This window comes from Amblyomma mixtum, chromosome 3 (genome assembly GCF_055824585.1).
Source record: "Amblyomma mixtum isolate Tamu chromosome 3, ASM5582458v1, whole genome shotgun sequence".
In the NCBI taxonomy this organism is placed as follows: domain Eukaryota; kingdom Metazoa; phylum Arthropoda; class Arachnida; order Ixodida; family Ixodidae; genus Amblyomma; species Amblyomma mixtum.
Window position 1 is genome coordinate 114,413,381 of NC_143014.1, and position 26,195 is coordinate 114,439,575.

Sequence of the window (26,195 nt, forward strand, 5' to 3'; positions counted from 1 at the left end):
GCAACCAGTGTAGACGTGCAAGAACTCGGCAGCAGGCGGTTCGAGCGCTTCTCGAGTTGGATTAAGCTGACTCGCGCAGTTGCAATGCTCGTGCGGCTGGTGAGCAAATTTCGGGGCACCTCTCACAACGTGTCAGACTGCCCGCATAACAGCTCATTTCGACAACTAGGAGCTTCTACAGAACACCTAGCCCGAGCGAAGGCAGTCATTATTCTGTCTGTCCAGAAAGAAGCCTTTTCAGAAGAGTTGAAAAGCTTGCAACGAGGAAAGCGACTTCCGAAGTCAAGCCCTCTGTGGAGGCTGGACCCATGGGTTGATTCCGACGGTCTTTTGAGAATTTGTGGCCGACTAGACAGAGCAAACCATTTCGACCAGCAAGAGCGGAAGCCCATCATCATGCTAGGACGGCACCACGTCACCACCCTGATTGTGCGGCATTACCACGAGCTGGTAAAACATCAAGGCCGCCATTTCACTGAGGGAGCAGTCAGGGCAGCTGGGTTCTGGATCGTCGGAGCTAAGCGTAGCATCGCCTCGTACATACACAGTTGTGTTACGTTTTGCAAGCTCAGAGGAAGGCAGCTGCAGCAGAAGATGGCAGACCTGCCTGCAGAAAGGCTAAGCACCGAGCCGCCTTTCACTTATGTCGGACTAGATGTATTTGGCCCGTGGCAAGTCGCTTCTCGTCGGACCAGAGGCGGTGAGGCCAACAGCAAAAGGTGGGCCGTGCTCTTCACTTGCATGAGTATCCGCGCTGTTCACATTGAAGTGATCGAGAGCATGGACACCTCAAGTTTTATTAATGCTCTCCGGAGATTCTTCGCCATAAGGGGCCCGGCAAAGCAACTTAGGTCCGACTGTGGTACGAATTTTGTTGGAGCGTGCTCAGAACTAAAACTGGAAACCAGTGGCCCAGACCACGAGAAGCTAGGAACATTCCTGTCAGACCAAGGATGCACTTGGGTATTCAACCCCCCTCATGCTTCTCACATGGGAGGAGTGTGGGAAAGAATGATAGGAGTCACACGGCGAATTTTGGACTCCATGCTTCTTGAGAGTACCTCTCGTCGCCTTACTCACGAAGTCTTGGTAACCTTCTTGGCGGAAGTCTCGGGGATCATAAATTCCCGACCCCTCGTTCCTGTCTCAACGGACCCCGAGTGCTGGGAAGTGCTGACTCATTCAACACTCCTGACCCAGAAAGTCGGCGGCAACACAGTGCCACCAGCCTTCGGTGAAAAGAATGTGTATCGGCGACAGTGGCGGCAGGTTCAGTGGCTGGCCGACGCTTTTTGGTGCCGTTGGCGACGCGAGTTCCTTACCACCCTGCAGAGTCGTCGGAAGTGGCAGGGGACAACTCGGAATCTCAAGGCAGGTGACCTCGTGCTCCTGAGTGACAGCGAGATTCATCGCAACGAGTGGCCCATGGGACTCATTGTGAACGCCATCGCGAGTGCGGACGGCAGGGTGCGAAAGGTCGAGATCAAGACGGCGACACGGGGAGTGATTAAGACGTTTCTCCGTCCTGTGACTGAGACGGTCCTGCTTATTCCATGTGAGGACTGAACACATCACATAGTGGTTATATGTATAACCAGACGGGGAGTGTGCTGTCCCGAGTCCAGTTTGAATTTCCCGCCCGGGCGCCAGCCTCATCTGCGAACACTGGACTTCTCTCCTCCCCGCTGTTTTTCTTCCTTCTCCCCGTGCGCCTTCCCTCTCGCCCGCCTTCCTTCTCCCTCTTTACACCTCCCTCCGCAGGTGTCATGTTACGTAACTCGTGACACTCTCGTTCCTTCTACCGCGCTGCACGACTGTGGCAGCACCGCGTTTTTACAAGTTGTAAATGCCTGGATAAATGTTTGATTTTCCTTGTGTTTGTGACCTGTCATCTATCTGAGGAGTGGCCGCAGCCCCAACGCGTGCCACGGAATCAGAATAACCATAGTTCTTTCATTTCTGATATTTTTATGACATTCCAAAAGCCTTTAACCTCACATGCGACCGAAATTACCTTTCCAATTTAAATATATTATCGGTGCGGTGAGCTTCAGCTGTTCAAATCTCTCAAGTGGTATTTTATGATATCAATCGAAGTTTATAGCACACCTAAAAAAAGATATCGTTCAAATGACTGAAACGAAAAATTGTCCCCAACAAGGCGATATTAGGCCGCTTGTTAATTTTTTTTTTGAGGGGGGCGGAGGGGGGGGGGGCGTCGTTGCAGTACAACACTCTTTCAGGCTACGTTGTTCAATTAAATAAAATGTAGGACTGCGCGAATCAGACAGGACAGCAGACATAGAAACGTGCCGGTGGTCTCGTTTCCGTTTCTGTCTCCTCTCCTGTCTGATCCGCGCAGCCCTACATATTTCATTTTATTATATTTCTATTTTATTTTCTGCTTTTAGCCACGAGAACACTGGAGGTCGCTAAGCAGTACGACACGTAAGCTAGCTCAGGCTTCTTAATGCAACTACGAACTGCGAATAAGTCATCCGCTCTGACCGTCACGTGGGTCCTTTCTAAAGCCTTCTCCAGTTGCGATCTACATGACAAGCTCCTTTTCTCACGTCATCGGTACATTTCGGCTTCGCAGGTGAAGCGCGCAGCATTTCTAGTGCAAATCAACGAAAAAAAATAAAACCAGAGATGCTAAAGCTCTATCAAGGACTCGAATTTGGTTGGCGTCAAAGAGTACGGAAAAATAGGAACCAAATCAGAAGCCACGCATTCACTACTAAAGAGGATAGAATGGCTGGCTTTTCCACGTTTCCAACGAAAGAGTTACAATAAGAGAAGAAAAGGGAAGAGACAGAAGTGTGTAAGTTTTTTTTTTATCTCGGGTTTCACGCATAATGCGCGGTCTGAGCGTGAGCCAAAAGGGGAAAGACGCCAAGCAGCGTGCCGGGGGCGGCGAAGCGGCTCCGTGTCCAGAGCCTGGCACACAGTGTCGCACGCACCAACGCCACGGCGTAATATGCGTTGAGAGGTCGCAAGCCGCTTCCAGTCGGCGGCGGTGGTGCCGGATGGAGCTCGTGGCGGTGCTACCGCTCTACGAGAGACGCGAACCTCGTCCGCGCGCTCCTCGTCGCTAGGTTTTCGAGAAAAAGGGCTCCCAAGAGCAAGCACACCATTCGACTTAGTGGTGCTTCCCTCGAGCTGCGTCTTTTCATGCAGCCGACGTTTGGTGCAGCAGGTTTAATTCCACCCACGCTGCGCGTAGCCAAACATCTCCTATAGAGGGCTCGAATTTCTCGAGCTCCGTCCCACGGAAGGCACGCTTGTCAATCTGGAGCTGCTGCTGTGGAAACTACCAGCGGAGAAGGGTGAGGCTGTAGATACGAAATACGAGAACCGTGCGTGCGCCGGGACACATTCCGCCACCTCGAAGCGAATGCCGGCTAGCTCAGAGTAGAAGCGGAAATAAATGTCACTTAGCCAGATGTCCAAAGGTGCTGTCCCCTGCTTTCAACTTGCAGCGGTGATGAAGCGGTAACGTCTGCGTCGCCGTATGCGTGTTCTAAAACCACGGAGAAACTTTCGAGTAGAATTTGAAAGAAACTTGCTTTGAAAAGAGCACCTTCAAACAGAGCATACGACAAGTCATTATGACACTGCGATCTGCTTCTACTTCGAGAAAGAATTTTCAGGTAACCTACCCAGTCTCGCGCTCGTGCCGTTAAATATAATGCTCCTCTCGTTTCGAACGTACCGCGCTCGAGGCGAGCTCCACGAGTGCGTGCTAAGTCAATGCTCTTATTTTCTACGCGCTTTTAATTTGCGCACTTAATTTGCTTCGCGCAGTGTACCTGCTTGAACTCATGCCAGGGAAGAGCTGTTTCGAAACAAACTGTTGCGCCCTTCTTATATACTCGGGATAACTATACTTGGAGGTGTAATAAAAGGCCACAAGAGCGCACATTTACAACGCACAGTTATAAAAGTTGAAGCATTTTATTTCAAATCAAATCATGTTTTATTTTTCAGCGAGTATCTGGATGGTCACCGGGGCTAAAAGCTGTACGAACAGCTTGACGAAGGCCCAGGAAACCATTACATGGCAGCAGCAGTCTGAACGAGATAATAATTTATGAACAATACAGACGTAGTAATCAATAAATAAATAGAAAAGAAATTGTACAGCGCAAGCATGAGAGCAACACAACAGAAATAAGCTAACAAAATGTTTATCTAATGAACTGAATTGCAAAAAAAAAGAGTACAGCAATAACACAGTTTTCTTTAACGACATATGAAAAAATACAGATTACATTTCCACAAAGTATGTTCGCAGCTGTTTTGGACTAAATCCAGCAGTATCTTGATATTTGTTGAGAAAAAATGGCAGATTGTGAGCCAAGGATTGCAACTTGTAATCTGTTCTAAACTGTGGTAAGGACGAAGTGCCAGTACAACGAGTGTTAACTATTGCAGTATTTCCTGAGTAATGTCCGCCAGCTTCGTGTTTTAAGCTCTCGCAAGGAGAGGCAGCTCGGTAGCCGCAGCTGTCGCGACCTGATTTCAATATCAGCTGCAGCCTCTTCCTGGTTACCTTCAAAACATATGTCCAAAGAAAGAATTAAATAGCGCATCCTGTATCTGCCATCGCGCCGACAGTTATCCTGGTTAGTTTCTCCTCGATGTAGTTCCAAGGACCAGCCAGGAGACCTTAGCCGCGCGATGTTACTCTGGCCCGCCTTCTTAGATTAGAAGTACCGTATAAAAAAAGCAGCGCCGCTGCGGAGCGAGTTACACGTGCGAGTGGCACGATCCCTATACGCCACCTACATCAATTCATTCTCCGGCCCTCTCGCCGTTCCCGCCGAGGCTCGACCTTGTCCCGCAATCGACTTCGCCGGTCGAACGTAGTCCACTCGCGATAGAGATTTGCGATTCGGATCATGACGCGACGGGGACGAATCTCCGCTGCAGAGCGTCTTTCTCTCCTGGGAGCCTGCAGCGGGCGAACGACGCTCAGCGTCCGAACGGAGATGTATGCGGACTTCCTGGTGCGAGACGCGAGCATGCAAACGGCGCCGTAGAGCGGTATTTCGAAAGAGCGGTACATCTGAGACAAAAAAGGAAAAGAAAAAAAAAACAAAACTGGACCCTCGGAGGCTGGAAGCCTAGGCAGCGAGAGCGGCTCCTATCGCTCGCGACGGGTTCCGCTTCTCAGTTGGCAGCGATCTGATAAGAAGACGGCGTCGGCTGCCTGCACTCGAAGCCAGCGGAGTTTACTTGACAGAGCTCAATCCTGGCTCCACGCGCGAAGAGGCCATCATGAAAGGGAGCCGTGACGATCGCGGTGCCCAGCGCTGGGTGCGATCTCTGGCCGCCGCGGCCCTCCTCAGCATTGTTCCCCTGGCCGTGAATGGCTTTCAGCTCGGTGAGTGGCGTCGTGACATTCGCACTTTCTCCCCTGGCGCGACTTTCCGGGCCCAATTTCCGACCGGCGCTCTTTTCGCCTCGCCGTGGCTCACACGGGATTAGGTTTTGGCTCGATGGGGCCCTTTTTCGGTCTTCCGCCGCGAGCGCGCCCCGCACGGCGTTGCCTCGCGGTCTGACGCGCCACCACTCGAGCACCAATTACCGCCGGGAGGCGACGGCGCTCGGGGCGCCGGTGCTCTCTCGGCGCCGCCAAATGCACTGGACGCGAGAAAGCGCTCAACGCATTACGCACCGAACGGACTGAATTGGTCGGGGGAAGGCGTCGAGTTCGTTCGTCACTCGGACGACGTCCGCCGACCGCCCGCATTTAGTTTTCAAATCTGCCGACTGTTCCCCGTAGTCACTGACAGGGCCCAACCGCCGCAAGCTCCGGACTGTCCTGGCGCTGGCGTTAACTAAAAAGAAAACTTGAAAGAAGTTGCATAAACTTGGCCACTCTGTGCAAATTCAAGAAATCAGCGGCTAATTCGCCTGGCGACTCCGATCACACGAAATCTAACACTGTGGTCCATTCTCCTCATCAGAAATTAAATTCCTGGCAGCCATTCAAACTGCTACATTCAAAAACTTTGCTGTGGCTCGTACCGTTTCTTCCGCTATTTTTTTTCTTTCGCTTTACACCCTTGCGCAAAATCGTTGGCGCGAATGGTATTGTGGACTGGTTGGCCGTAGTGCATGGCCGCGATTTCGCGCTAGTTTTTTCTCACTATTATTAGTTTTATTTTCCCGATTTCATCCCAAAGACCCCGCACTTAAAATTTCTCCCGCGTTAGAATCAGAAGGAAAGTGTATGTGACCGACGCATGGGCGTGTGCTCGGAAGGCAGAGCTTCGAACAGCGTTAAGGCGGTCTGGGGCGAAGTCAACGGCGGGAAGAAGTCGACATTTCCTAGTTGGCTTAAACTGTGCGACTTGGCTAATGGTTCCGGCAGCAAAGCACACAGATGTGAGGTCAAAGCACAAAAACTTGGATAGGTATAAATGATGCTCCCGAGAACAGAAAAGCTTCAGATGGAAAGAAAGTATCAAATCAACAAAGAGCAATTTGGAAAAAATGCCTTCTGCACAACCGAATCTTATCTCAGTGAGTGCAGCACTCAAAGAAGTCGTTCGATAAGAAACGAATTAGCAACAAAACTTTTGCAGCTACGTGAAAGTGGAAGCGAAAAGTAAGTGAATAATAACATCTCGAACGCTGAAATTGGTCACGGTGCGTACCCGTAATGCTCACAAAAGCGATAAAACGAAAGGTTCCTTGGGGCTTTGAGTTTGGTCTTGACACTTGCCATTTCCGGTTGTCAAGGGCCATTTTCCCTGGTGCCCTGCTGCCGTAAGAGCAAAACACAGACCCATGCAACACCTGGGCTCTTGTGATTCTTAGGTGCAAGCCTAAGCAAACAGCACTACGGGATTTTTGCTTAGCCTTTATATTTGCTTCGTTTTGTCTTCGCAATAACCGGAAGACCTGTAAAGGGGCGCGGTTACCTTCGCTGACGCCGTTCCCACCTGGAATGTTCGCTGCCGCAAAAGATTAAAGGGAACTTACTTATTTCTGCTGATTTCCGCTCCTCCATAATATCGGCAAAAAATAAATATTTCTATTAGGACTCCTTGTATATGCAGCATGTAATGACACTGTGTTGTAATGGTGAGTATTACAGCATGACCTTAAGTTTCAGTTATTTCGTACTATGCGCAATCTTATCATCGCATTATAGATATACTGCACTGGTAACCTAAGAAAAAAGAAAGCACCCTGGCCTGGGAAGAACCTCCTAACGATTATTTCAAATGCAACCGTTTTAAACGTTATCGATACGAAAATTCTCTCGATCCAGGATAACATCTACGGTGTTCGACATGAGCATACACATCTAAGTATCTTAAATAACGGCGAATAACATAGAGGAGCGCAGGACACAAACTGTCTTTCCCTTTCCTAATTACTTTTTGAAATCTAATTCTGTTTAGCATTACTTCAAATAAAAGTTTTAAAAAACTGCAGTTTTTACACTCTCTATTTAAAAGAGGCTAGCCTTGAGAGGTCAGAAAACGAACAGGATGGTAATCCCCTAAATCCGACTGTTCTCGACGACCTACTTAATCCAGAACCAAATACCTTGTCTGGAGGCCTTCTGCATCGTTTTTTTTTACAGCTAAGCGAAGACAAGGAAAGCGAATTAGCATTCTCGTAGGCTTCCATCTTATGCCTCTCATTTTGTTCCAATGTAATTTTCCTGATTTTTTTCCTGAATGAAGGTGTTCCTTTTGTAATAGGAAGCATGTCTGGAGCCGAACTGATGCGGGATTCAGTTGTTGTTGAGCGAAAAAGAAAATGCAGTTGGTTCAACTTTTGCAGTCATAGCTTTATTACGTAAACGTTTTGTGCGCTCTGGCTAAACCGCGTTAATCATGAAAAATGTGCGCGCGCCAGCGTTCAGAAATTTCGTGCTCCATTGCAGCTGCGATAATTTCGTTCAAATCGCAAAAATAAACGCCTTCTAAACAGAGTTACTTTTCCAAAAAATACTTCATTTTAGTTATCTTTCCGTGCTTTACGATGTTCTATTTGATATATTCGACCTATTTTTTCTGTTAAAAGTACACAAATTATTTGATTTCTCCTTATTACAATAGCGATAGGTAAGAACTACTGTTTGTTCGACACAACCGATAACAGTACTTCTTTATTTGCATTCCAGCACAACGTAGCAGTGTTTCTTTTGTTTGTTTCTTTGTTTGTTTGTTTGTTTGTTTGTTTGTTTGTTTGTTTGTTTGTTTGTTTGTTTGTTTGTTTGTTTTACCTCGAATATCTTGTACAACAGCCCGGGTTTTACGCATTATGAAGTTCAGCGACACCGAAACAACTTTCCCTCGGTGATTCGTCTGTTTGCTAAAATATTCCGTTGATACTTCTTCACCCATCCCAAACATCATTGACTGCCTGCTTCTAATTTTGGGTGTCAGCAACGGGGACGTAGGTACCGTGTGAATGTGAGTTTCATGGCATTTTAAATGAAACAAGACAAGATGTTCATGCTTCAAGCCATGCGCGTGCTCCCCACAGAGGATGATTAACATAACTGTAGGTGTGTGTGTGTGTGTGCGCAGGAAAGGGGGGGGGGAGGCGGGCATTAAGGGTTTTCTGGGTGAGCACAGTTCATAGACACCAAATGGGTTTTTATGTTTGTTTACTCTTTATCTGAGAAATCTCTTCCCCCGCAAGAAGAGACAAAAAACACATTGCCCATGTGCCTCTTCGTTCTCCTTGTCCGCGTCGTTCAGTAAAGGGTTCATCGCACTCTCTTATCGACTGCAAAGTCTGAAAGGTCGCTGCCATGCCAAAAAGGGAAAGCCTCTCGACGTCATGGAACAACCTTTACCTTTGCCCTGTGTTTCCACGAAAGATGCGTAGCATTCAATTTACCGCGCTTCAACAGAAGTTTGTTGCATAAAATGTATTCCTCCAAATACTCGAGCCTCGCTTCTTTTCCTATTGAAACTCTGTTACACTCAGTTATAGTTGCTAAACCACTCAGGGTGGCCGGCCTGCCAGACGTGTTTGTGGACTCGCATTCTTTTATCCTCTGCAAGCCAACTCCCCCCCCCCCCCCCCCCTCGTTCCCGCAGCACACACACGCTAACTCAGTTTTCGTTTTTATTTTTGGATTGAATACGTAAACGCATAAATCACTGAATGCGCGGAAGCGTAATGAAAAACTCGTCTGGCACTTGTGGTCAAAATTCGATCTTTTATATCTTGGAAGCGGTGTTACACATCCAGACTTTTCATCTGTGGAACGTCCGAGTATGTCTCGCTTAAAGCCACCCACGCTGGACTCGCCACTTAGGAACAGACTCTCTGTGTGCCAGGTAGGCACACCATTGCACGTCTACGTTTATTTTTTTCCGCAAACAGAGATATATAAAATGAATCAGACCACTGATGACACGCTACATTCATTCTCGCTCAGTGTACGACTTCCATCTGAAATTTAAGTCTGTAGTGATCTAATAGCCGAAATCCCGTGTAATCCCCGAATACTCTGGTTTTCACGCTAAAACAAAGTAAATTCATTCTTTAAGAGTGAAGTCCGTTTCAGCCATGAGATAGTTTTATTGCAACAAACGCTCACACCGTTTCAGTTTTTCGACTTGAAAGCCATCAATGGAATGAATTTATTGACTCGTTCAGCTGGAGGAGCAACCAACACAGAGGTACACATGACCGAAATGTAGTTCGTCGCTTTATTTCAAGCCATCTATCTGTTTTTGAGCGGAAGGCCTGACATCAATTTCCTGCTGAAGATGAAGGAATTTGAAATACTTCAACCACAAACTTGATCGATTATTAAAACATATTTGCATGGAACAAAAACATCGAAAATATAATTACGTGAAAATCAGGCGGGAAAATAAACTCCGCTATTCCAAGATAGTTTTGCTTTGAAATCTCGATGTAAATATTTCATGTAGAGTGTGAAATACGCATCATTATTCCATCTCTTCTCCGTGCCGCCCATATTGAAAATGGAAGAGCGAGATCGTCTCTGGCACATCAGTTATGGGCGCGTGCCGAAATCAGGGCGTAAGGAAGTAATTACTCATTGGCATCCACCCGAGCGCAGCCATACGGCTACAAAAAAAAAAAGCTATACAGCTCTCTCAGAAACTTCGTAGTTAAAGAAAAATTCGTCCTGGTCCGGGGTTCCCCGGACCACCACTTCACCAGAGCAGTCGCTCTACCAACTGAGCTAACCGGGACGGCAAGCTTATGGCAGGGCGAGAGCGAATTGATCAATAACTAGAGGTGGGAACTGGGTTGGTCAGATGTTTAGGGGAAAATCTGACCAAATCAGGGTGTCTGCGCAAGTTTGTGGCGGAGTGGCAAAAAAAAAAATAAATGACGACGTGTTCCCTATCTGCGAAACCAGATAGACATTCATGGTTAAAAAGTGTATGTTTAGAGTTACCAAGTAGACTCATTCCGCCAGACACGGCAAGTATGCAGACAAACCCCACGGCGAACATGAGCTGCGAGTTCTCCTCGTCACCGTATCTCCCCGGCATGTACGTCGTGACCGGATTTCGCTACCTGTGGATCCGGCCACAAAACCGCCACTACGCCAGAACCGCTAAATACTCATCACTAAGTAAAATATAAAAAATGTTAAAGAGATGAAACGTACTCCAAATGTTTCACACACGCAAATGCAAAAAAACAAAAAGCAAAAAAAAGGCAATGCAGCATGTATCGCTAATAATGCGTATGTAATGAGCAAAACGGTTGTGGAGCGGAGAATGTGTCCAATCAAGGTTATCCCATGCACTGTTTCGGTGTTCCAGTAAAGAATTTGCCAGCATCTGTGCACTGCGCATTGTGCGCGGGGTGGTATACGGCTAACATGCCATGGTTAACTACGACCAGTATTATTTGGAGGATGTATGAAGCACGACGACACGGAGGACAATTTTCTGTAAAGGAGGTTAAGATTCTAGAATAGTTGACGTTTATTATTTGTTCTTTTTCGTATCGCCGAAATTTATTCACTTTTTGTCTGTTTAGGTTCCTTCAGTATGCGCATACGTCATAGAAAGAAGCGATTGAGGAACAACACGATAACGTTGTAAATACAGCCATTCATTAAAGACAATAATCTAGATGGCAGAATAACGATGGAGGGCAGTCATATAAAGGAAGCGAACAGTCGCTGAAACCAAAGAATGTATAGGGGAATATTTTTTTTTCAATTTGTGGTGTTCATCAGTGGGAAATTATCACTGCAATTATTACATGGTTGAAAGATAATTTATTAAAAGGTACAAGAAAACACAACCACATCCCATCAGTGGGATCCGACCCCACGACCTCTGAATTTCGCGTACGGTGCTCTATCAATTAATGGCAGTTTACCATTATTCCTCAAGAAAAAAGTACACAACAGCTGTATCTTACCGGTACTCACCTATGGGTCAGAAACGTGGAGACTAACAAAGAGGGTTCAGCTTAAGTGAAGGACAACGCAGCGAGCTATGGAAAGAAAAATGATACTGGTAACGTTAAGAGATCGGAAGCGGGCGTAGTGGGTGAGAGAACAAACGCGTGTTAATGACATCCTAGTCGAAATCAAGAGGAACAAATGGGCTTGGGCAGGACATGTAATGCGAAGGCAAGGGTAACGGAGTGGATTCCAAGAGAAGGCAAGCGTAGCAGGAGGCGGCAGAAAGTTAGGTGGGCGTATGAGATTAAGAAGATTTCAGGGATAGGGTGGCCACGAGTAGCAAAGGGCAGCGTTAATTGGAGAATATGGGAGATGTCTTTGCTCTGCAATGGGCGTAGTCAGGCTGATGATGATGATGATGCTCTATCAACTGAGCTACGGGGACGGCTGTCCAATCTTCTTCCTTCATGGGTATTTATGTTGCGGGCAACTAAACATTGAGAGTGTCCGCCAGCGCCACGCTCGTCATTAGCGGTGGACGTAGTACGCCCTGCATTAGCGCGAGTATCAAGCTGAACGTGATCGAACGGGGAGGGAGGAAACTGTGCGAAAAGCCTCTTATGCTACCTATGGCATCAAGACTGCCGGAACGGAGGGCCCTCTTTAAGCTATTGAACAGACAAGGGTAGGGAATCGAGTGGCTCTTTATAACATACATATAAGGAAGTCAACAGCCATCAAAACCAAACGATGCACAAAGAAAATTTTTTATATTTGTGGTGTTCAACAGCAGGAAATTAAGAGTGCAATTTTTTCATGGCTGAAATATATTTGATTAAAGGATTAAAAAGTGTTAGTGATACTGGCGAAGGGGGTGAAATGGTGATCCCATCAATTTTCTGCCTTCACAATGGAAAATTGAAACATACACTCCTTCAACAAATAGAAATATTTACTCGAAAGGGATCGTCAAGGCAAGATGAGAGATACGAGTCTTGGTGGGTAATTCACGTTCCAGCTTCATAGTGAAATGATAAATTTCACGAAAACCAATAGACGCCTTATTTTACTGCGAAACGAAAGGTACGCAAGGTGTAAAGGTCGCTTTATCGAAGATACGCAGCACAAAAGAGGAAAATGAGATCGAATTAGACGTGCGCTAGGATTCTGTGCTCATTCGTTTAGGTAAATAAAAAATGGGTAGCTCTGATCGTGCGCCGCAAATGCACTTTCCAGTTGAGAGCGAAGAAGAGAATTGAATATTGTCTTTTCACAGTACTAACACGTTAACCTTGTTAATCTTTTCGGGCGCTTTGTACTCAACTATGTAGGCTACATAGCAACCTATCAGCTTTTTCTGCAAAGATGCAACGCCTAGCAGGAGTTTCCTTGTTTCATTTTGAATTTAGCACCCATCTCAATAGATCTAAGACACTTTTTTATCTTAGCTAAAGAGCGCAGTAATTAATATTTCTCAAAACAGTGAATTTGGTGGCATGGCGTCTGTCATTATCCTACCAACAGATTTTGTCATGGGTAATAATATAATTTTGCTTTGTTTCTACCGCCATCCGCATGCCAGAAACAAAAACGTCGTTCCACGATCGCTCTGGTGTTGCTTTGACAGATCGTAGTATTCGGCGTAACAATTTCGTCTCATTGGGACGATTGGTTTACAATTTTGTGCATGCCTTCAGAATACTAACAATTGGCGTTCAGCTTTGCCCTACTAATTGCCATACCTAAGGATAGGACATACTCTTTAGGCGGGAAAATATTTATTTTGAATCTAAATGCCGAATGGCTTGTCCAAAAATTTATTAAAATAATGAACACTTACTAAGAAAGTTTACCGATCGTCTAGATATTTGAACACGTGTATGAGGCTACTTCTTACAGTACAGAACCAACAACGTTGTAAGAATAGCCGTTGCACTAAGCAGCATTCCGTAGTATTTTATTCTTTATAATTTTTTTTTCAAACACATCGAGGTACATTTTCTGGATGTTCCATCAGATAGAGACTGCGATCAGCATCCCGCGGCAGTGAACCAATGTTGTAGTAAAAATATATTACTGTGTAAATGTGTACATAGTACATAACAGGCAACTGTACCTCATTATGCATGTTAGTAATACAAGTTAAAAACCAAGAGGGTGCCGTGGGCAGAACAGTACCGTACTCACGAGTGAACCGGGCATTTAGAAGAATTGCAACGAATAGCAGTCACATACTTAGTGATGTCAGACAGATTGTTTTCATTTCAAGCCAATATGTTGGGGTCATTACTTTCTGGTAAGTTCAGAATAGAGGATCCTGTGGGAGGTTAAATAAAAAGCTGAAGAGAAATTAGGAATATGCTGCTATTAGCTCCATTCGAGAGAAGTTTGTTAGTAGAAAAAAAATATCTCTGTTTCACGCTAGAATAACCTGAGGAGGTCACGATGATGCGACGTAAAAAATGAAATAAACTGCAAAAACTTTAATATATTTGAAGATATGACAAGCTGTAATAATTCGCAAGGAACGCTAGTTAACTTGCACTCTGTTCTCTTCTGTTCCTCTGTTAATGAATTATGCCGCGAAGCTTCGAAATGTTTGTTTATTTTTATGTTCCTGGTCAAAGACACCGTTACGCGGCCTTAAAATTTTCTGTCACGAAATAGGCGACCAGATTTAAAAAAAAAAAGGAACATTCACGCACCATTCTTTCTACAATGGTAGTGATTGTGTCAGGTGTCTTAGGCATCCTATTTTGAAGGCTCCTAATTACATTTAAACTCACTGCGGCCGAGAGCCGCGGTGAATCTGATCTTGGGCGGTGCCGTGTGCAGTTGCTCGTATCACCGCCGCCTAGTTATTCAGCTACCTGTAGCACAAGTTAACCCATTAAATCGTTTCATTTCTTCACCAGCCTGATTATCTGTCGTCTGCGACTGTGCCTGCCCTCTGAGCCACGTGATAATATAAAGGGCACCGCCTTCAAGGTGGCGATGGTTTTACAGTCGCTAAGTGATTATTCGGTTGTTACAGCCTGGAGGAAAAGTTGCAACGCTAATGTGGACGATAACGTATTAATGCTTTAAAAACTCTTGAATTATTACCGTATATAATCCGCAGGCCAAAAAATATTTAGTCTTAAAAATCATGCACCAATGAAGCACTAAAGTATTGCAAACAACCGAGGTAGTTGTTACTGCATCTTAGAAAAACAGTGCAAAACGATAAAGGACGTGCAAGGAATGGACACGAAAGCTAACTCACAACTGAGCGTTTGACCACAAAACGCAGAATATGTACATAGTCCGGAAAAAATTCACGCAAAACAACTATAAAACAGGAGAAACAATCAGCCGCGTCCGTATATCACAGCTTTCTGTCATGCAAGATAGCCGAAGGGCTCCTAACACACGTGTGCTTGTTCTTACAAATATGGCGGGCCTCCGCAACCTCCCTTGTCAATTAGTCAGAATGCCGGAACAAAATTACTCTTTGACCAATAACAAGCTCACGCACAGAGAATTCACTACTGTGCTTTGCTAGATTTAAAGAAGGGGATGTGCCCACTGATCTGTTGTGCTCCTGCAAGCACACCTCACCGGCCAGTTTGTCCAATATACGTCCGGTCGCAGGAGAGTTCAATTTCGTAAACCACCGCTTCGTGACGTGTGACGTACTGGTCTTAATGGTTTACTGCACACGCTTTCTCCCTATTAGGCACAGCGCTACTGGAGCCTTTTTCGACCGCAGCGCAGGTTCTACCGACTTTTTTTTTTTTTTAACACAGGACTCATAGGCTGCAAGCGAGAAGTATTGCACTCAGGAAAACAACCCGGAGTCATTCGTATAATGGGTCTGGAAAACACATCATTTAGCAAACAACACTAGAAGTGAGGAACAAAAACTACTTCTGGGTTAGCTGAAACCAGGGTACTTTTTCAAACAGTAAAAAGTAGTGCAAAACATTGTTGTGCTTGTTCGTAAAGAAGATATACGGTGTTGTTGAAGAATGCCTGCTTTTCTTTCCTTACTGCATTTCTAAAATTAAAGGCAGCTACCAAGCAGAGTGCATTCCACCAGTAAGGCTTATTAAAGTGCTTCGGTTCGAGAAACAGGCGTATTTTTAATCAATAAGCCGCTTTAATGAGTGTTCAAACCAGGCACATCGATGTTTTAACAGAATAATTCCCAGTCGCACGTACTTATGTATGAATAATTAGCTTGTAGTCTAACATTAACCAGTTAGAATGAGCCTGACGACTAAGGAAAATAAGCGTATGTTCGCTAAAAAAGGATTCAAGTTTCTTGATTATAGAAGGCTGGCAGCAAAGCTTTCTTATGCTTTCAAAATAGTGTTTTTCGTCGGGAGTCGGGTTATTTACACTCTCAGTTGAAATTCTTACGGAGCTTTTCTCGTGACATAAAAAGCGAAAAGCTGCATTCTGATTTTCATGAGGCGTGCTCGCAAGTGCGCGGATGCTGAAACGACGGCTAGGTGGCAGAGCACAGACGGCGCACCGCCCACCAAAAGGCGGTACCAAGGCTGCTAGCGTGCGACGCAGCTGCACGTCAGAAATGCCGTCGGAACCAGTCAAGCGGCAATGCAGAAGGAAGTAGAGCAGAAATGAAAACGGTGCGTGACGTGCTGTTTCTGACAGAAATGGGAAACAAACACGTGCCGCTCGTACGCTGCTGTGCTACGTGCTATCTTCTCCATAAATCTTTCTTGGAGTCTATTCTAAAAGGTACTTCATCCGTTTTCGTTCAGCAAATCGGAGCGCGGCGTTAAACATCCCGCGTGCAATAATGACGCCAACAAAGGTATGACACGGAAACATGGCGCTTTGAACATCGCTTAGGTGACACTAGAGGAAGCTATAGCGCATGTGAACAATACACCACAGAGTGCTTACAATAATGTGCTTTGCTTGAAATCTCGGGATAGTCGGATTCGCAACAACAGCTAGCCATTTACGGTGTCCACCGCCTGCTTCTTAGCGGTTCATACAGTTCCGCATACAGCACGCTTAACCCTATGTCCGACGGTTGGAGATAGCTGGTGTCCTGTTTCCACCCTAACATTTCCTCAGACCCAGCTGCTGACGACCAGCGGCGCTAATGTCAGTGGAAGACACGCGCTCGAGCTTTCGTGTTCAGCGTGCTGCTGGCAGTACAGCTCGAACGCGGTTTTACGAAGACAAAAAAACGTTGATTCCCCAGTTTCGACCCATCGTCATTTGTGTACATATAAACTTGACCGTTCAAAACAAAAATTCATCCTCCATTGTGATTTCACGAGTTTTCGTGAAAATATGCCTAAAAAGGTTTTAAAATATCAAACAAGTTTCACGAGCATGGCAGCGCGGAAATCAGCAGATTGAAAGAACCGCCCGAAATTCTACCAGCCAGCACATAGTTGGGAATTTTATTGACATCAACATGAAGCGTTCGCTTCTAGCTTTAGCGGGAGCCTTGTTGTTTAGACGTATACTTGGTCGAGGCTCAACAGAAATTTCAAACTACGGAGACAGCCGACAACCGTTGGCATCGTGCGCTATGAGAACATGTTGGAGGGGCACTGACATATGGAGGCTAAAGGAACAACGAGGGCAAATTTAAGTTGGCCTGCATCGATAGGGTATCACGTTCTAATCACAAAAACGCCACTCTCAATGAAAACGGAGCTTTTATAAGCTAGGAAATGCAAAAAAAAAGAACAAAAATTACAGGTGTCGCCAGCAGCGGTCGATTTCGCAAGTAAAGTGCGTGCGTCGACACAGATTTTTGCGCCTCGGATCTCAGAGGCAACGCTGCGCCGCCACTTAGGTAAGGGCGTCACGAGTTTGAATCAACTGGCGGGAAGATCTTTAAATCCAATTTTCTCAGCAATAAAAGCGTATTTTACTGTTGACAAGCGTCGACATAGCCAGAAAGAGCCAGCGAATCAATTTTTACTCCGGACAATATTTGGATGGAGTTGTCCTCAATGTTCCTTTAATATACCAAGGTTGCGTACAATCTATGAGAGACACCGTAGCGAGAGATCCGGGGGAATTTGACCACCTGCATGGGGTGGTCGGGTTACCGGACACTGCCATCGCGCGGTGCGAGATTGTGTTTGCAATTCGCCTCGATCGAAAAGCTGCGGATGCGTTCTGAATTCGATCCCGCTATCATCGACTCGGCAGCCGAACTCTAAAGCCACTGCGTCACCGCAGCTAGGAAGGTGACAATATAAACTCTCCTGAACATCATGTACTGAAATCTACAGTGCATGCTGAGGTTAGAGCTCATGTTAACCAAAGCTGCCGAAACGATAATCAAAGCATGTTTACGAGTTTATAACGCGAATGATCCAGCGCCAGCTTGCCTGTGATCGCGAAGAAATGGAGAAATATTAAAGTTGATCTTTTTCATTTTTAAGTAGGGATAATGGACCACTGAAATCGTTTGTTATCTGTTGGTTGCCTTTACTTAGAACTGGCTTTCGAAGGACGCGGTCGATGCATGTTTTTTTCTGTATGTGGTGACTGCTTTTCGCTTGGTTGCTGTTGTAGCATTAGTGGGTGTCGAAGGTCATTGATGAATTCTTTTCTGGCTCACTCCATCAACTGCTGTAACAGCTGTCCTTCTGTTGTTCTGTTTCGACTCAATCTATTAACCGCTGTGACAGCTGTTGTAGGAAGTGGTCTGTGCTGCGAACGCCGCCGCCAACGACGACGAGGTAAAGTGCCAACTCCAAGGGCCCTTCTTGGGCGTACGCGCCCAGCGTCGGCGCTTTGGCGTGCTCCAGAACCGGTCTGCGCATGCGCACTGCAGGAGACGCCAGCGAACTTCGGCGAGGCACAGATATCTGTCCGTGCTAGATATCAGCGCCAGCGCACGGGCGCTCGCGTACGCGTCGGAATCCGGGTCCGGTTTACAACAATCGGAGGACCGTGGGAGTCTCGGTGATTCTTTTCTTCATGGCTTGAGCCCCTTTCGGGTTCCTCGAACTTTTCTGCGCGGTTTAAATGGTCATTTCAGCGCCCCTCGGCCCCTTTTCTTCACGGCTTGAAATTCTTTCCCTCGACTCGAGATGGGGAGCGAGCCAGCACCAGGGACATGGAGATGCATGCCCCTTTTCGATGCCCGTTCCGGCGTACGCCAAGAGCTCCGACACTGAGCACGTACGCCCAGGAAGTGTCGTTGGAGTTAGGGCTTAAGGTGCAACTTCCAAAATGGTGGCATTCCTTTTTTGAAGTAGCTCGCGACGTCGCATAATTGACCACCGCAGCGGTGGCCTAGCGGTTAGCGAATCCCACCACTATGCAAGAGGTGCTGGGCGGGAGGTACTGGGAATGTATGTGAGAGGCACATTTTTGCCGTTGGGTATTCGCCGCTGGGCCTTCAGACACCGAAACTAATGGCTCCAAACTGAGGAAAGAGCTAAAAACAGCTAACGCTGAAAATCATTGATTCCTGGCTGATTGGGGATTATTTGGCATAAACAGACCGCGGAGCTGTGGCGCTTGCGGTACACTACTAGGGGCGTTTTGCGATTTCGGGCAAGCGTATATAAGTATGTGAAGCCTGCTTTGAGGCAGGCGGCCCACCTGCCCACCGGGTTGTGGGCAACCTGTCAGGTGTGTACACCTGGGTGAAGGCCTTCGAGGTAAATGCTTTCAAGGTAAGACCATTTAGGTGAAAGGCCTTCAGAGTGAAGGCCTTCATGGTAACTGCCTTTCCGGATGAAGGCCATTAGATGGATGGCCTGTAGGCCATAAGCCTTTATGGCAAAGTCCTCTAGGACAAATTTTTTTATCACGTAAGGGTATCAAGTGCTACTGCACGATATTCCGGTCTTAGCCATGCTAAAGCAGGGGACACATGTGCGAAAACTTCGCCGGCGCGCTTCACCGATCGCCGCTTGCGAACTGCCGCCCCACTGAAAGCAGGGACACATGCAGCGGCAAGCATCGATGCGCCGCTCTACCCAAGCTCCGCCCACAGCCGGTTTCACACTTCGCCTCCGTGCAGCAGTGCCTGAGCGCTGACTGGCTTGGTGTACTTGAACCAGAAAAAACAAGATAGCCATGTTATCAGAAAGACTGCCAGCTAAATTCAAGCAGTTACAAAGCACGCCTGCGTATGTTGCGAGCTTTCGGCAACGGCACCGCCCGCAGGCGCTACGGGCAACGAGCTGTGCTACTGACTGGCTACCCTGCTCGTCGCTAGGCCTATATAGCCTGTTTCGCTTCGAAGCCCGCTTCGGAAGTCACCTGCGTTAAAATAAAAAGACTACTCTTCACATCACTTTGCTGTCAGCAGCATCATCTCACAATAAAATATTAATATGGTCAATTTCCGCGACGCCGTCTGCAGCGGAGCTAGCGGGCGCCAGGCAAGCCGGACCCCAACGTCGGGCAAGCGGCAGCTACGAGGCGGTTTTGCAAGAAATTTGCTCGTATCACAGTTGTTACTGCTGCCAGCAAATGAGTATTGGTCAGCGATCCTCAAAAATGACACATTTTTCACATTTCTTATCCCAGGGTTTATTATTTACGTCAAGAGCAATCCGCGCTCGCATTGGCTGCCGCTTCCCGTCGTTGCGTTTGCCGCGAGCGGCCTGTCGTTGACATCTAGCAGGTTGGATGCAGGCGACGAGATGCGATCGGACCTTGCGACGCCGTTCGCAAAGGCGTGCCACAATGAATCGCACTCACTTTTCGCACATGTGTCTCTGCCTTAAACCGCCTGCTATATTTTAGAAGGCAGCCTATGTCAGTGGCGATATCGAGGATTCCCGCCAAGCAAGCGTCTAGATATCTTATGCGTATCATCACAATCACATGCCTTTCAACATGATAAAGACGGAAACGGCTACTAAAGCGAACGGAAACACTCCCCACTCACAAATTTTACAAATCTGCTTTAGAATCACTGACAAGGCGCAAACACGAAATTATTTTAGGTGGACTAAGTCCTGCCGTGGCGCTTGGGACGTCGCGAGCAGCTGGTGCATAATATCTACATTTAGCTGTGGAGCTCTTACGCGCCAGAGCAAGAACGCCCTTTTTCTGAGATTTCAGTGCATGTTAAAGTACCACAGGTGGTCGTAATTAATCCACAGTCCTCCTTTACGGTGTTCGTTACAGTCCGCAGTGTTCCTTCAGCCCGCCACAATCATTCAATGAATAAGTCAGTCAGTTAGTCAATCAATCAATCAACTTAAACGATATCCAAGGCGCCAACAATACATGATCTCTCGGAATCTGCCAATGGCCAGGTCAGCTCTGCCCTTGGCCAACTGATATTTCAGGGACGAACAGTGCGGCATCAACTCAATATACGTTTGCCAAAAAACTTCATGACAGCGTCAGAGCCTAGAAGTTTTCGTTATTACCGGTGCAGCGCATACGACGAGACGAGATGAGACACAGACACAGAGCTGAGCCTGACACAGAGCTGAGCCTTACACAGAGCTGAGCCTGTGTCTCAGCGCTGTGTCTGTGTCTGATCTCATCCTCGCAGTATGCGCTGCCCCGATAATGTCTAACCAACATGCCCAAGCGTCTACGAAGTTTTTGTAATGCTTTATCGGGAACCTTTGTATCAAGCGCAGTTCTGGTTGCATTCAGTAAACAGGCGAATGTGGGGTGAAACCCGATGAACAAAACGCTCGGCCATATTCTGGAAGCTAATCGCAAGTATAGCTTCGATCGCGATTACCTGACACTTTAGTTGCTCCTTTATATATTATCGTACTTGACAGCCACTGCACTGACCCACCGTTACATCAACCTCGGATCTCGCCGTCCAAATAGATGACAGCCTGCTATCGTCAATTTATAACATCAGCTCTGAAAGACTTGTGCGGAGATCGCTTCCTTCGCACGAAATGGCGTCAACATCGAACTACACGCGGCGCAGCTAGTTACTTGACTGATCTTGCCGATGCCTCGCCCCACTCTCGCTTTCGCGGCGTAGGCGCCCTTAGTGGATGGCCGCTCCGAGCTGGTGCTCGCGCGGGACAAAAAAAAAACGGCCCTGCGGAAACGGCGTCGAGCCCGAGATCGTGAAAAGATGCGATTACAGCGCCAAGTACCTCGTGGTGCGCGCCCGCGAAACCGAGGCCGCTAGACGAGCCAAGTGCGAAAGCGCTACCCGAGTGTTTCAACAGCAGTTTAAACACAATCCGCTTGGGTTTGCGTGCTCTGCGTGCATCGCCTATGGTTCCTTAAAGACCTCACCCCGCTCCCGGAACACCGCTATTAGGTACTTCATTGCCCTTCCCGCAGTCGGAAACACGCCGAGAAACACCTGCATTTACCCAGTGTTCTCAAATTCTCATCATCGGAGTACGAGATATTTCGCATTAATTACCCAGCCACTTCTGAGACCACACGGCCATTCTCGTTGCACTCAAATAAATGCACAAGCAAACACACGCAGTATTTTGGGGTCATTTTCTGAAAGGTCTGGGTCTCGTAGTACTAAGGACACATAGTCATAGCACAAGTAATCATATCATGTGAAGTAGCGACAGCTGACGGTGGAAATCTAATCACTTTGAGTAAACGTACGGTAATGTTTTGTCACGAGGCAGTACACTTGAAGCCGAAATAAATCCTTGCATTTACAAACAAATCATTCACGGCCAATTAAACAAAAACATTCAAATTCGTGGCAGTCTAAAGCACCATTAGACTTTCCCAGGCCAAGAAAACCAAGACGCAGAGTTACGACCTCAGCGTATGCAAAGCGTGAGCGTCGTCAGCTGCTCGAACGTCAGTGGCGGCTGGTGACGATAAGGGTATGTAAACAGGTTCCTCCATAGCTGTCGCAACGTCGCACGCCGAGCTGCCAAAGCGCTTCTGCAGCGCTAGAACCACCCTGCAACTGCAGAGGGCCTGGCTTTTGCGCAACAGGCGGGCCTGACAAACGGCATCTGACGTCGGCAGCCAGTGTGCCACCCTTTCTTTCTTGCCTTTGGCCCCGCACGAACGGAAATTCCTTTATGACGCCAAGGGCAGACGCATCAACGTGGAACTTTTTTGTGGTGCTGGTACCGTAGAATCAAGTTCTCTTTTAATGGGAACACGCTCAAAAAAGACCAGATAACTACAAAATATTGGCAGTTGCACGACAAGAACTTTTTCCTACACCATTGCGTTGCACCAAAAGGAAACCTTCGCTAGCGTTTATTCTTTTATTTTATCGCTCAAGACACATAAATTGTGTTGTTTTATTTCGCGCATCTATATCCCTGACTTTGTTCGATCCCTTAAATAAAGGCAAGCTACTTTTACTTACATGGCAAAGCCTTTATCAGGAGTTTAGAGCCCAAAGGGGCCCGTTTCTAAGCCGTGTGGTAGGGCTCTTGTTGGATCCGTGGAAGTCCAAGCTCCTGAGGAGGGAGGACCGGCGTCCATCTTTCTTTCGCCCCGTCGTAGGGGCTCCGTGGCTAGGACACTCGACTTTTGAGCCCGACCCTTACAAAAATTAGCGTTGAGTTTCTGGTGTCATGTTCATGCATGAAAACTCAGCAGAGACTCTTTGGCGTTAAAACGGAAGATTTCCTGGTGTCATCGGCCATCAGCCACTCAAGTGAGTTTTCTCGTCGTTAACCCCCATGCTGAAATATACCACAACAGACTCAGATGTTATTTCACACGAATTTCTCTCATGCCATTGCCTGTGTGGTACGCACAAAGGCATGCATGAAATAAATGCAACAAGCGCCGGAGGCACTTGGGAAGAGGGGGGGGGGGTTATAATTTACGCTTTTATGACAGTGTCGACAGCCTGAAAAGAGAGAGGTTGTTTACCAGTGAAGATTTTCTTGAAAAAAAAAAAAACAGTATGCTTCTCGACAGCTAGCTATTGAAACATTCCACGGAAAATTGGATTTTTTTGTGTTCTTTAGTGTCCAGATTAGTCGTCGTTACCTCTGATCGTTATTCATTGCGATGAACGTATCGCGCGGTGGCGCTAATATGAGTGTCCAAAAAACGTGCCACCAGCAGGAGTGAAAGGAAGAACTTTTTTTTTGTCTGCAAAGTGTAAAATATAGGCTCGAAGGCACTGATACAGCAACGAACAACGTAATATCAAAGGCTCGCTCAGTCGCAGACTCCATATAGTGCGTCACGTTGCAAGCGTAAGCGCGCTGTTTTCAATACAACTCCGAACAGTGCAGAAAGGAACGCAACAAGAAAAGAACCCGTGACAAGCATGCGATGTACCAGTGTACAAGATAAAAAAGAAGACAGCGCAGTCTCTCGATCTTCAGTCACCTCATCATGTGTGTTTACATTATTCAAACATTTGGATGGATAGAAAGATGTGTGTCGCTAACATGCTCGGAAGTTTTGAAGCTACCTAGCGCATTATTTCAGTAATTTGTGCCCCGGAGTGCAGTTTTGCACAACGCTGTGGTCTGTGCCAAGGATTAGGAGCGCTAAGACAGTAAAACGGACAGCTGTCGTTCTGAGACTTGTAGTTTCCCAAGCGGTTTGATACGGCCTGTGCGCTGTATGTCAAGGCTCGGAATACGTTGGCACCCGCAAGAGGCCTGAAAGGTCCTTCTGAACAACGTTGTTTTCCCGTGCGTGCATGTAAGATGCTGGTGCTACATTTACACACAATGGAAAGAACAGGAAACAACTGTGGCTCCACATATCAGGCCACATAAGTTGACAAGTTAACGTCTGGTGGCGTGGTGTAGTGGTTAAAGCGGTAAGATGGAGTGTCTAAGCTCGGCGGTTCGAACCCCTGCACGTGGGCAGTTTTTTCTTTTTGTGTTTGGTCTACTTTTTTGTTTTGTCTGTTATTTTGCATTACTGATCACCATAATTGGATCGGGTTTTGCCACGGCAGGTAGCACATGAGAGAGTCAAGAAAAAAACATCAGAAAAGCATACATTAAGAACACACTAGAACCACGGTGGCCAATTCGTTTTAGAAAGCCATTAGGAAAATCACCAGAAAGTCATGAGAAAGGCATAAGATCCTAATGTCAAAAGTCACTAGACTTTCTAAAGAAAGTCATTAGATTTTTTCTTAAGGGGAGGACTCGGGTTCGTTCCCGACCGCGGCGGCCGCGTTTCGATGGACGCGAAACGCAAAGATGATGTGTACTGCTATTTCAGTGCACCTGAAAGAACCCCACGTGGTCGAAATTATTCCGCAGCCATCCACTGCTCACGCTCATAGCCCGAATCGTTTTGTGACGGTAAACTTCATATACCAAACCATCCTCTTGCCTTCAAGAGATCTGGAACACTGGGAATGCATAACGAGCCACACGACGTGGTCGAGAAGCGAAACCCACTGGGCTCTGAACTTCTGGCAAGGAGTGTGCTTCCCGTCACAGCTGTTACGTGACCATTCCGATGCGCAAAACCACGCGCAATTCAGAAAGTACAATGCAAAGCAAAGTGGCCCGTATATTTTGAAAGTCTGGCCTGCGTAATTAAATGGGAGGAAGGATGGGAGAGGTGGAGTGGGAGAGTTTTCTGAGTAATACAGCGCGATTTGAAACTGGGACGAAAGCAGACAAACGAGGACGAGATTCCGTTTTCAGTTTTAGCATAGAAAGAGCCATTAATCAGGCAAGGCGCTCTACAGTTGATTAAGGATTAAATTTGGGCGAGCTGGTAAGTATTCATTGTGTGTCAAGAGCGAAAAGACGAGATGCAGACGGAGTCAGAGACAAGCGCTGACTATCAACAGAATTTATTCAAGAAGCGGTACGCATATAAATAGGGCAGGAAACAAAACCCAAACTAGCACTGCAAAACGCACGATTGCAACCATGGCAAGTGAGAGGCACGATAGCTAACTTCCTTGTTAGAAAAGGTTACAGAATGATGACTAATACATGTTACGCTCTTATTCTGAATGCAGAAAGCCTCCATGACATAGCCGGTCAACTTTTGCTTGTGTCAGAAAAGAACGAGTGTTTTAGTATATATCGGCGCGAATTTACACTCCATACAGTGAACAGCTATGCGGGGAAGGGAATCATTTTTCCTGGTTTTTTTTTCAGGTTCCATTAGTCGCGCGCGCGTTAGCGCACCTCCCAGTTTGACTAATATAGAAAGCGCCGCATATGAACGGAATCTAACAGAATCTCGAGCACCACACCTACATCTCATGGAAGCGATCGGCAAAACATGTCGCACCTGGCAGCCATCCTTCCTTGCTTTTCGGGTCAGCACAGCTTGCTAGCACATTGTACTGTTTCCTAGGCGCGACATCGGCGTCCTTGATATTGACGTTCTCCAGCCCGTGCGATGTTCCATGCCTATATGTAACCACATGCCGCCTTTCTCTTCTTTGTTTCCACATTCCTTGTTTCTCAAGCTCCTAAGAAGCTTTTCAGAAGCCCTATAAACGATTTGTGGAGGATAGCCGTTTGCGCGCAGCGTAGAGCCCTAAGCCGTAACGCTGTCACTAATCTTTCTCTGGCATGCCTTTTTGAGCGCTGATTTGAGGCAAAAGACTTCTGAAACTTCCTTGATATGTTTATAATGACCCGAATAGGAATGCAACGAGGCTTTGGCTGATCACGGACGATAACGTTCCGAACGTTCAGGCTGTGTTTTGAAATGCATGTATTGTTTTGTTTCCCAACTTATTTATATGAGTACCGTTTCTTAAATAAATTCATATGATACTCAGCTCTTGTCTGCGTCTCAGTCTACGTCTCGTCTTTATTTTGCGCTGTTGACGCGCAATGCACTCTACAGCACAAGACGACGGCGGAAATCTAATACAACTGCACCAGTGTTCTAGTGGTTTGAGAATCCACCTTGC

The 26,195-nt window shown here is 46.8% G+C and overlaps 1 protein-coding gene across 1 annotated transcript in view; it reads left to right on the plus strand.

Moving 5' to 3' along the window:
• Positions 1-4,681: 4,681 nt before the first annotated feature.
• LOC149351449 (uncharacterized protein CG3556) overlaps positions 4,682-26,195 on the plus strand; it is a 77,772-nt gene continuing 56,258 nt past the window's right edge. The window contains exon 1 of the mRNA XM_089577025.1: positions 4,682-5,389. Coding sequence (XP_089433151.1) covers positions 5,284-5,389 — 106 coding nt within the window. The 5' untranslated portion in view covers positions 4,682-5,283. The remainder of the gene's footprint in view (positions 5,390-26,195) is intronic.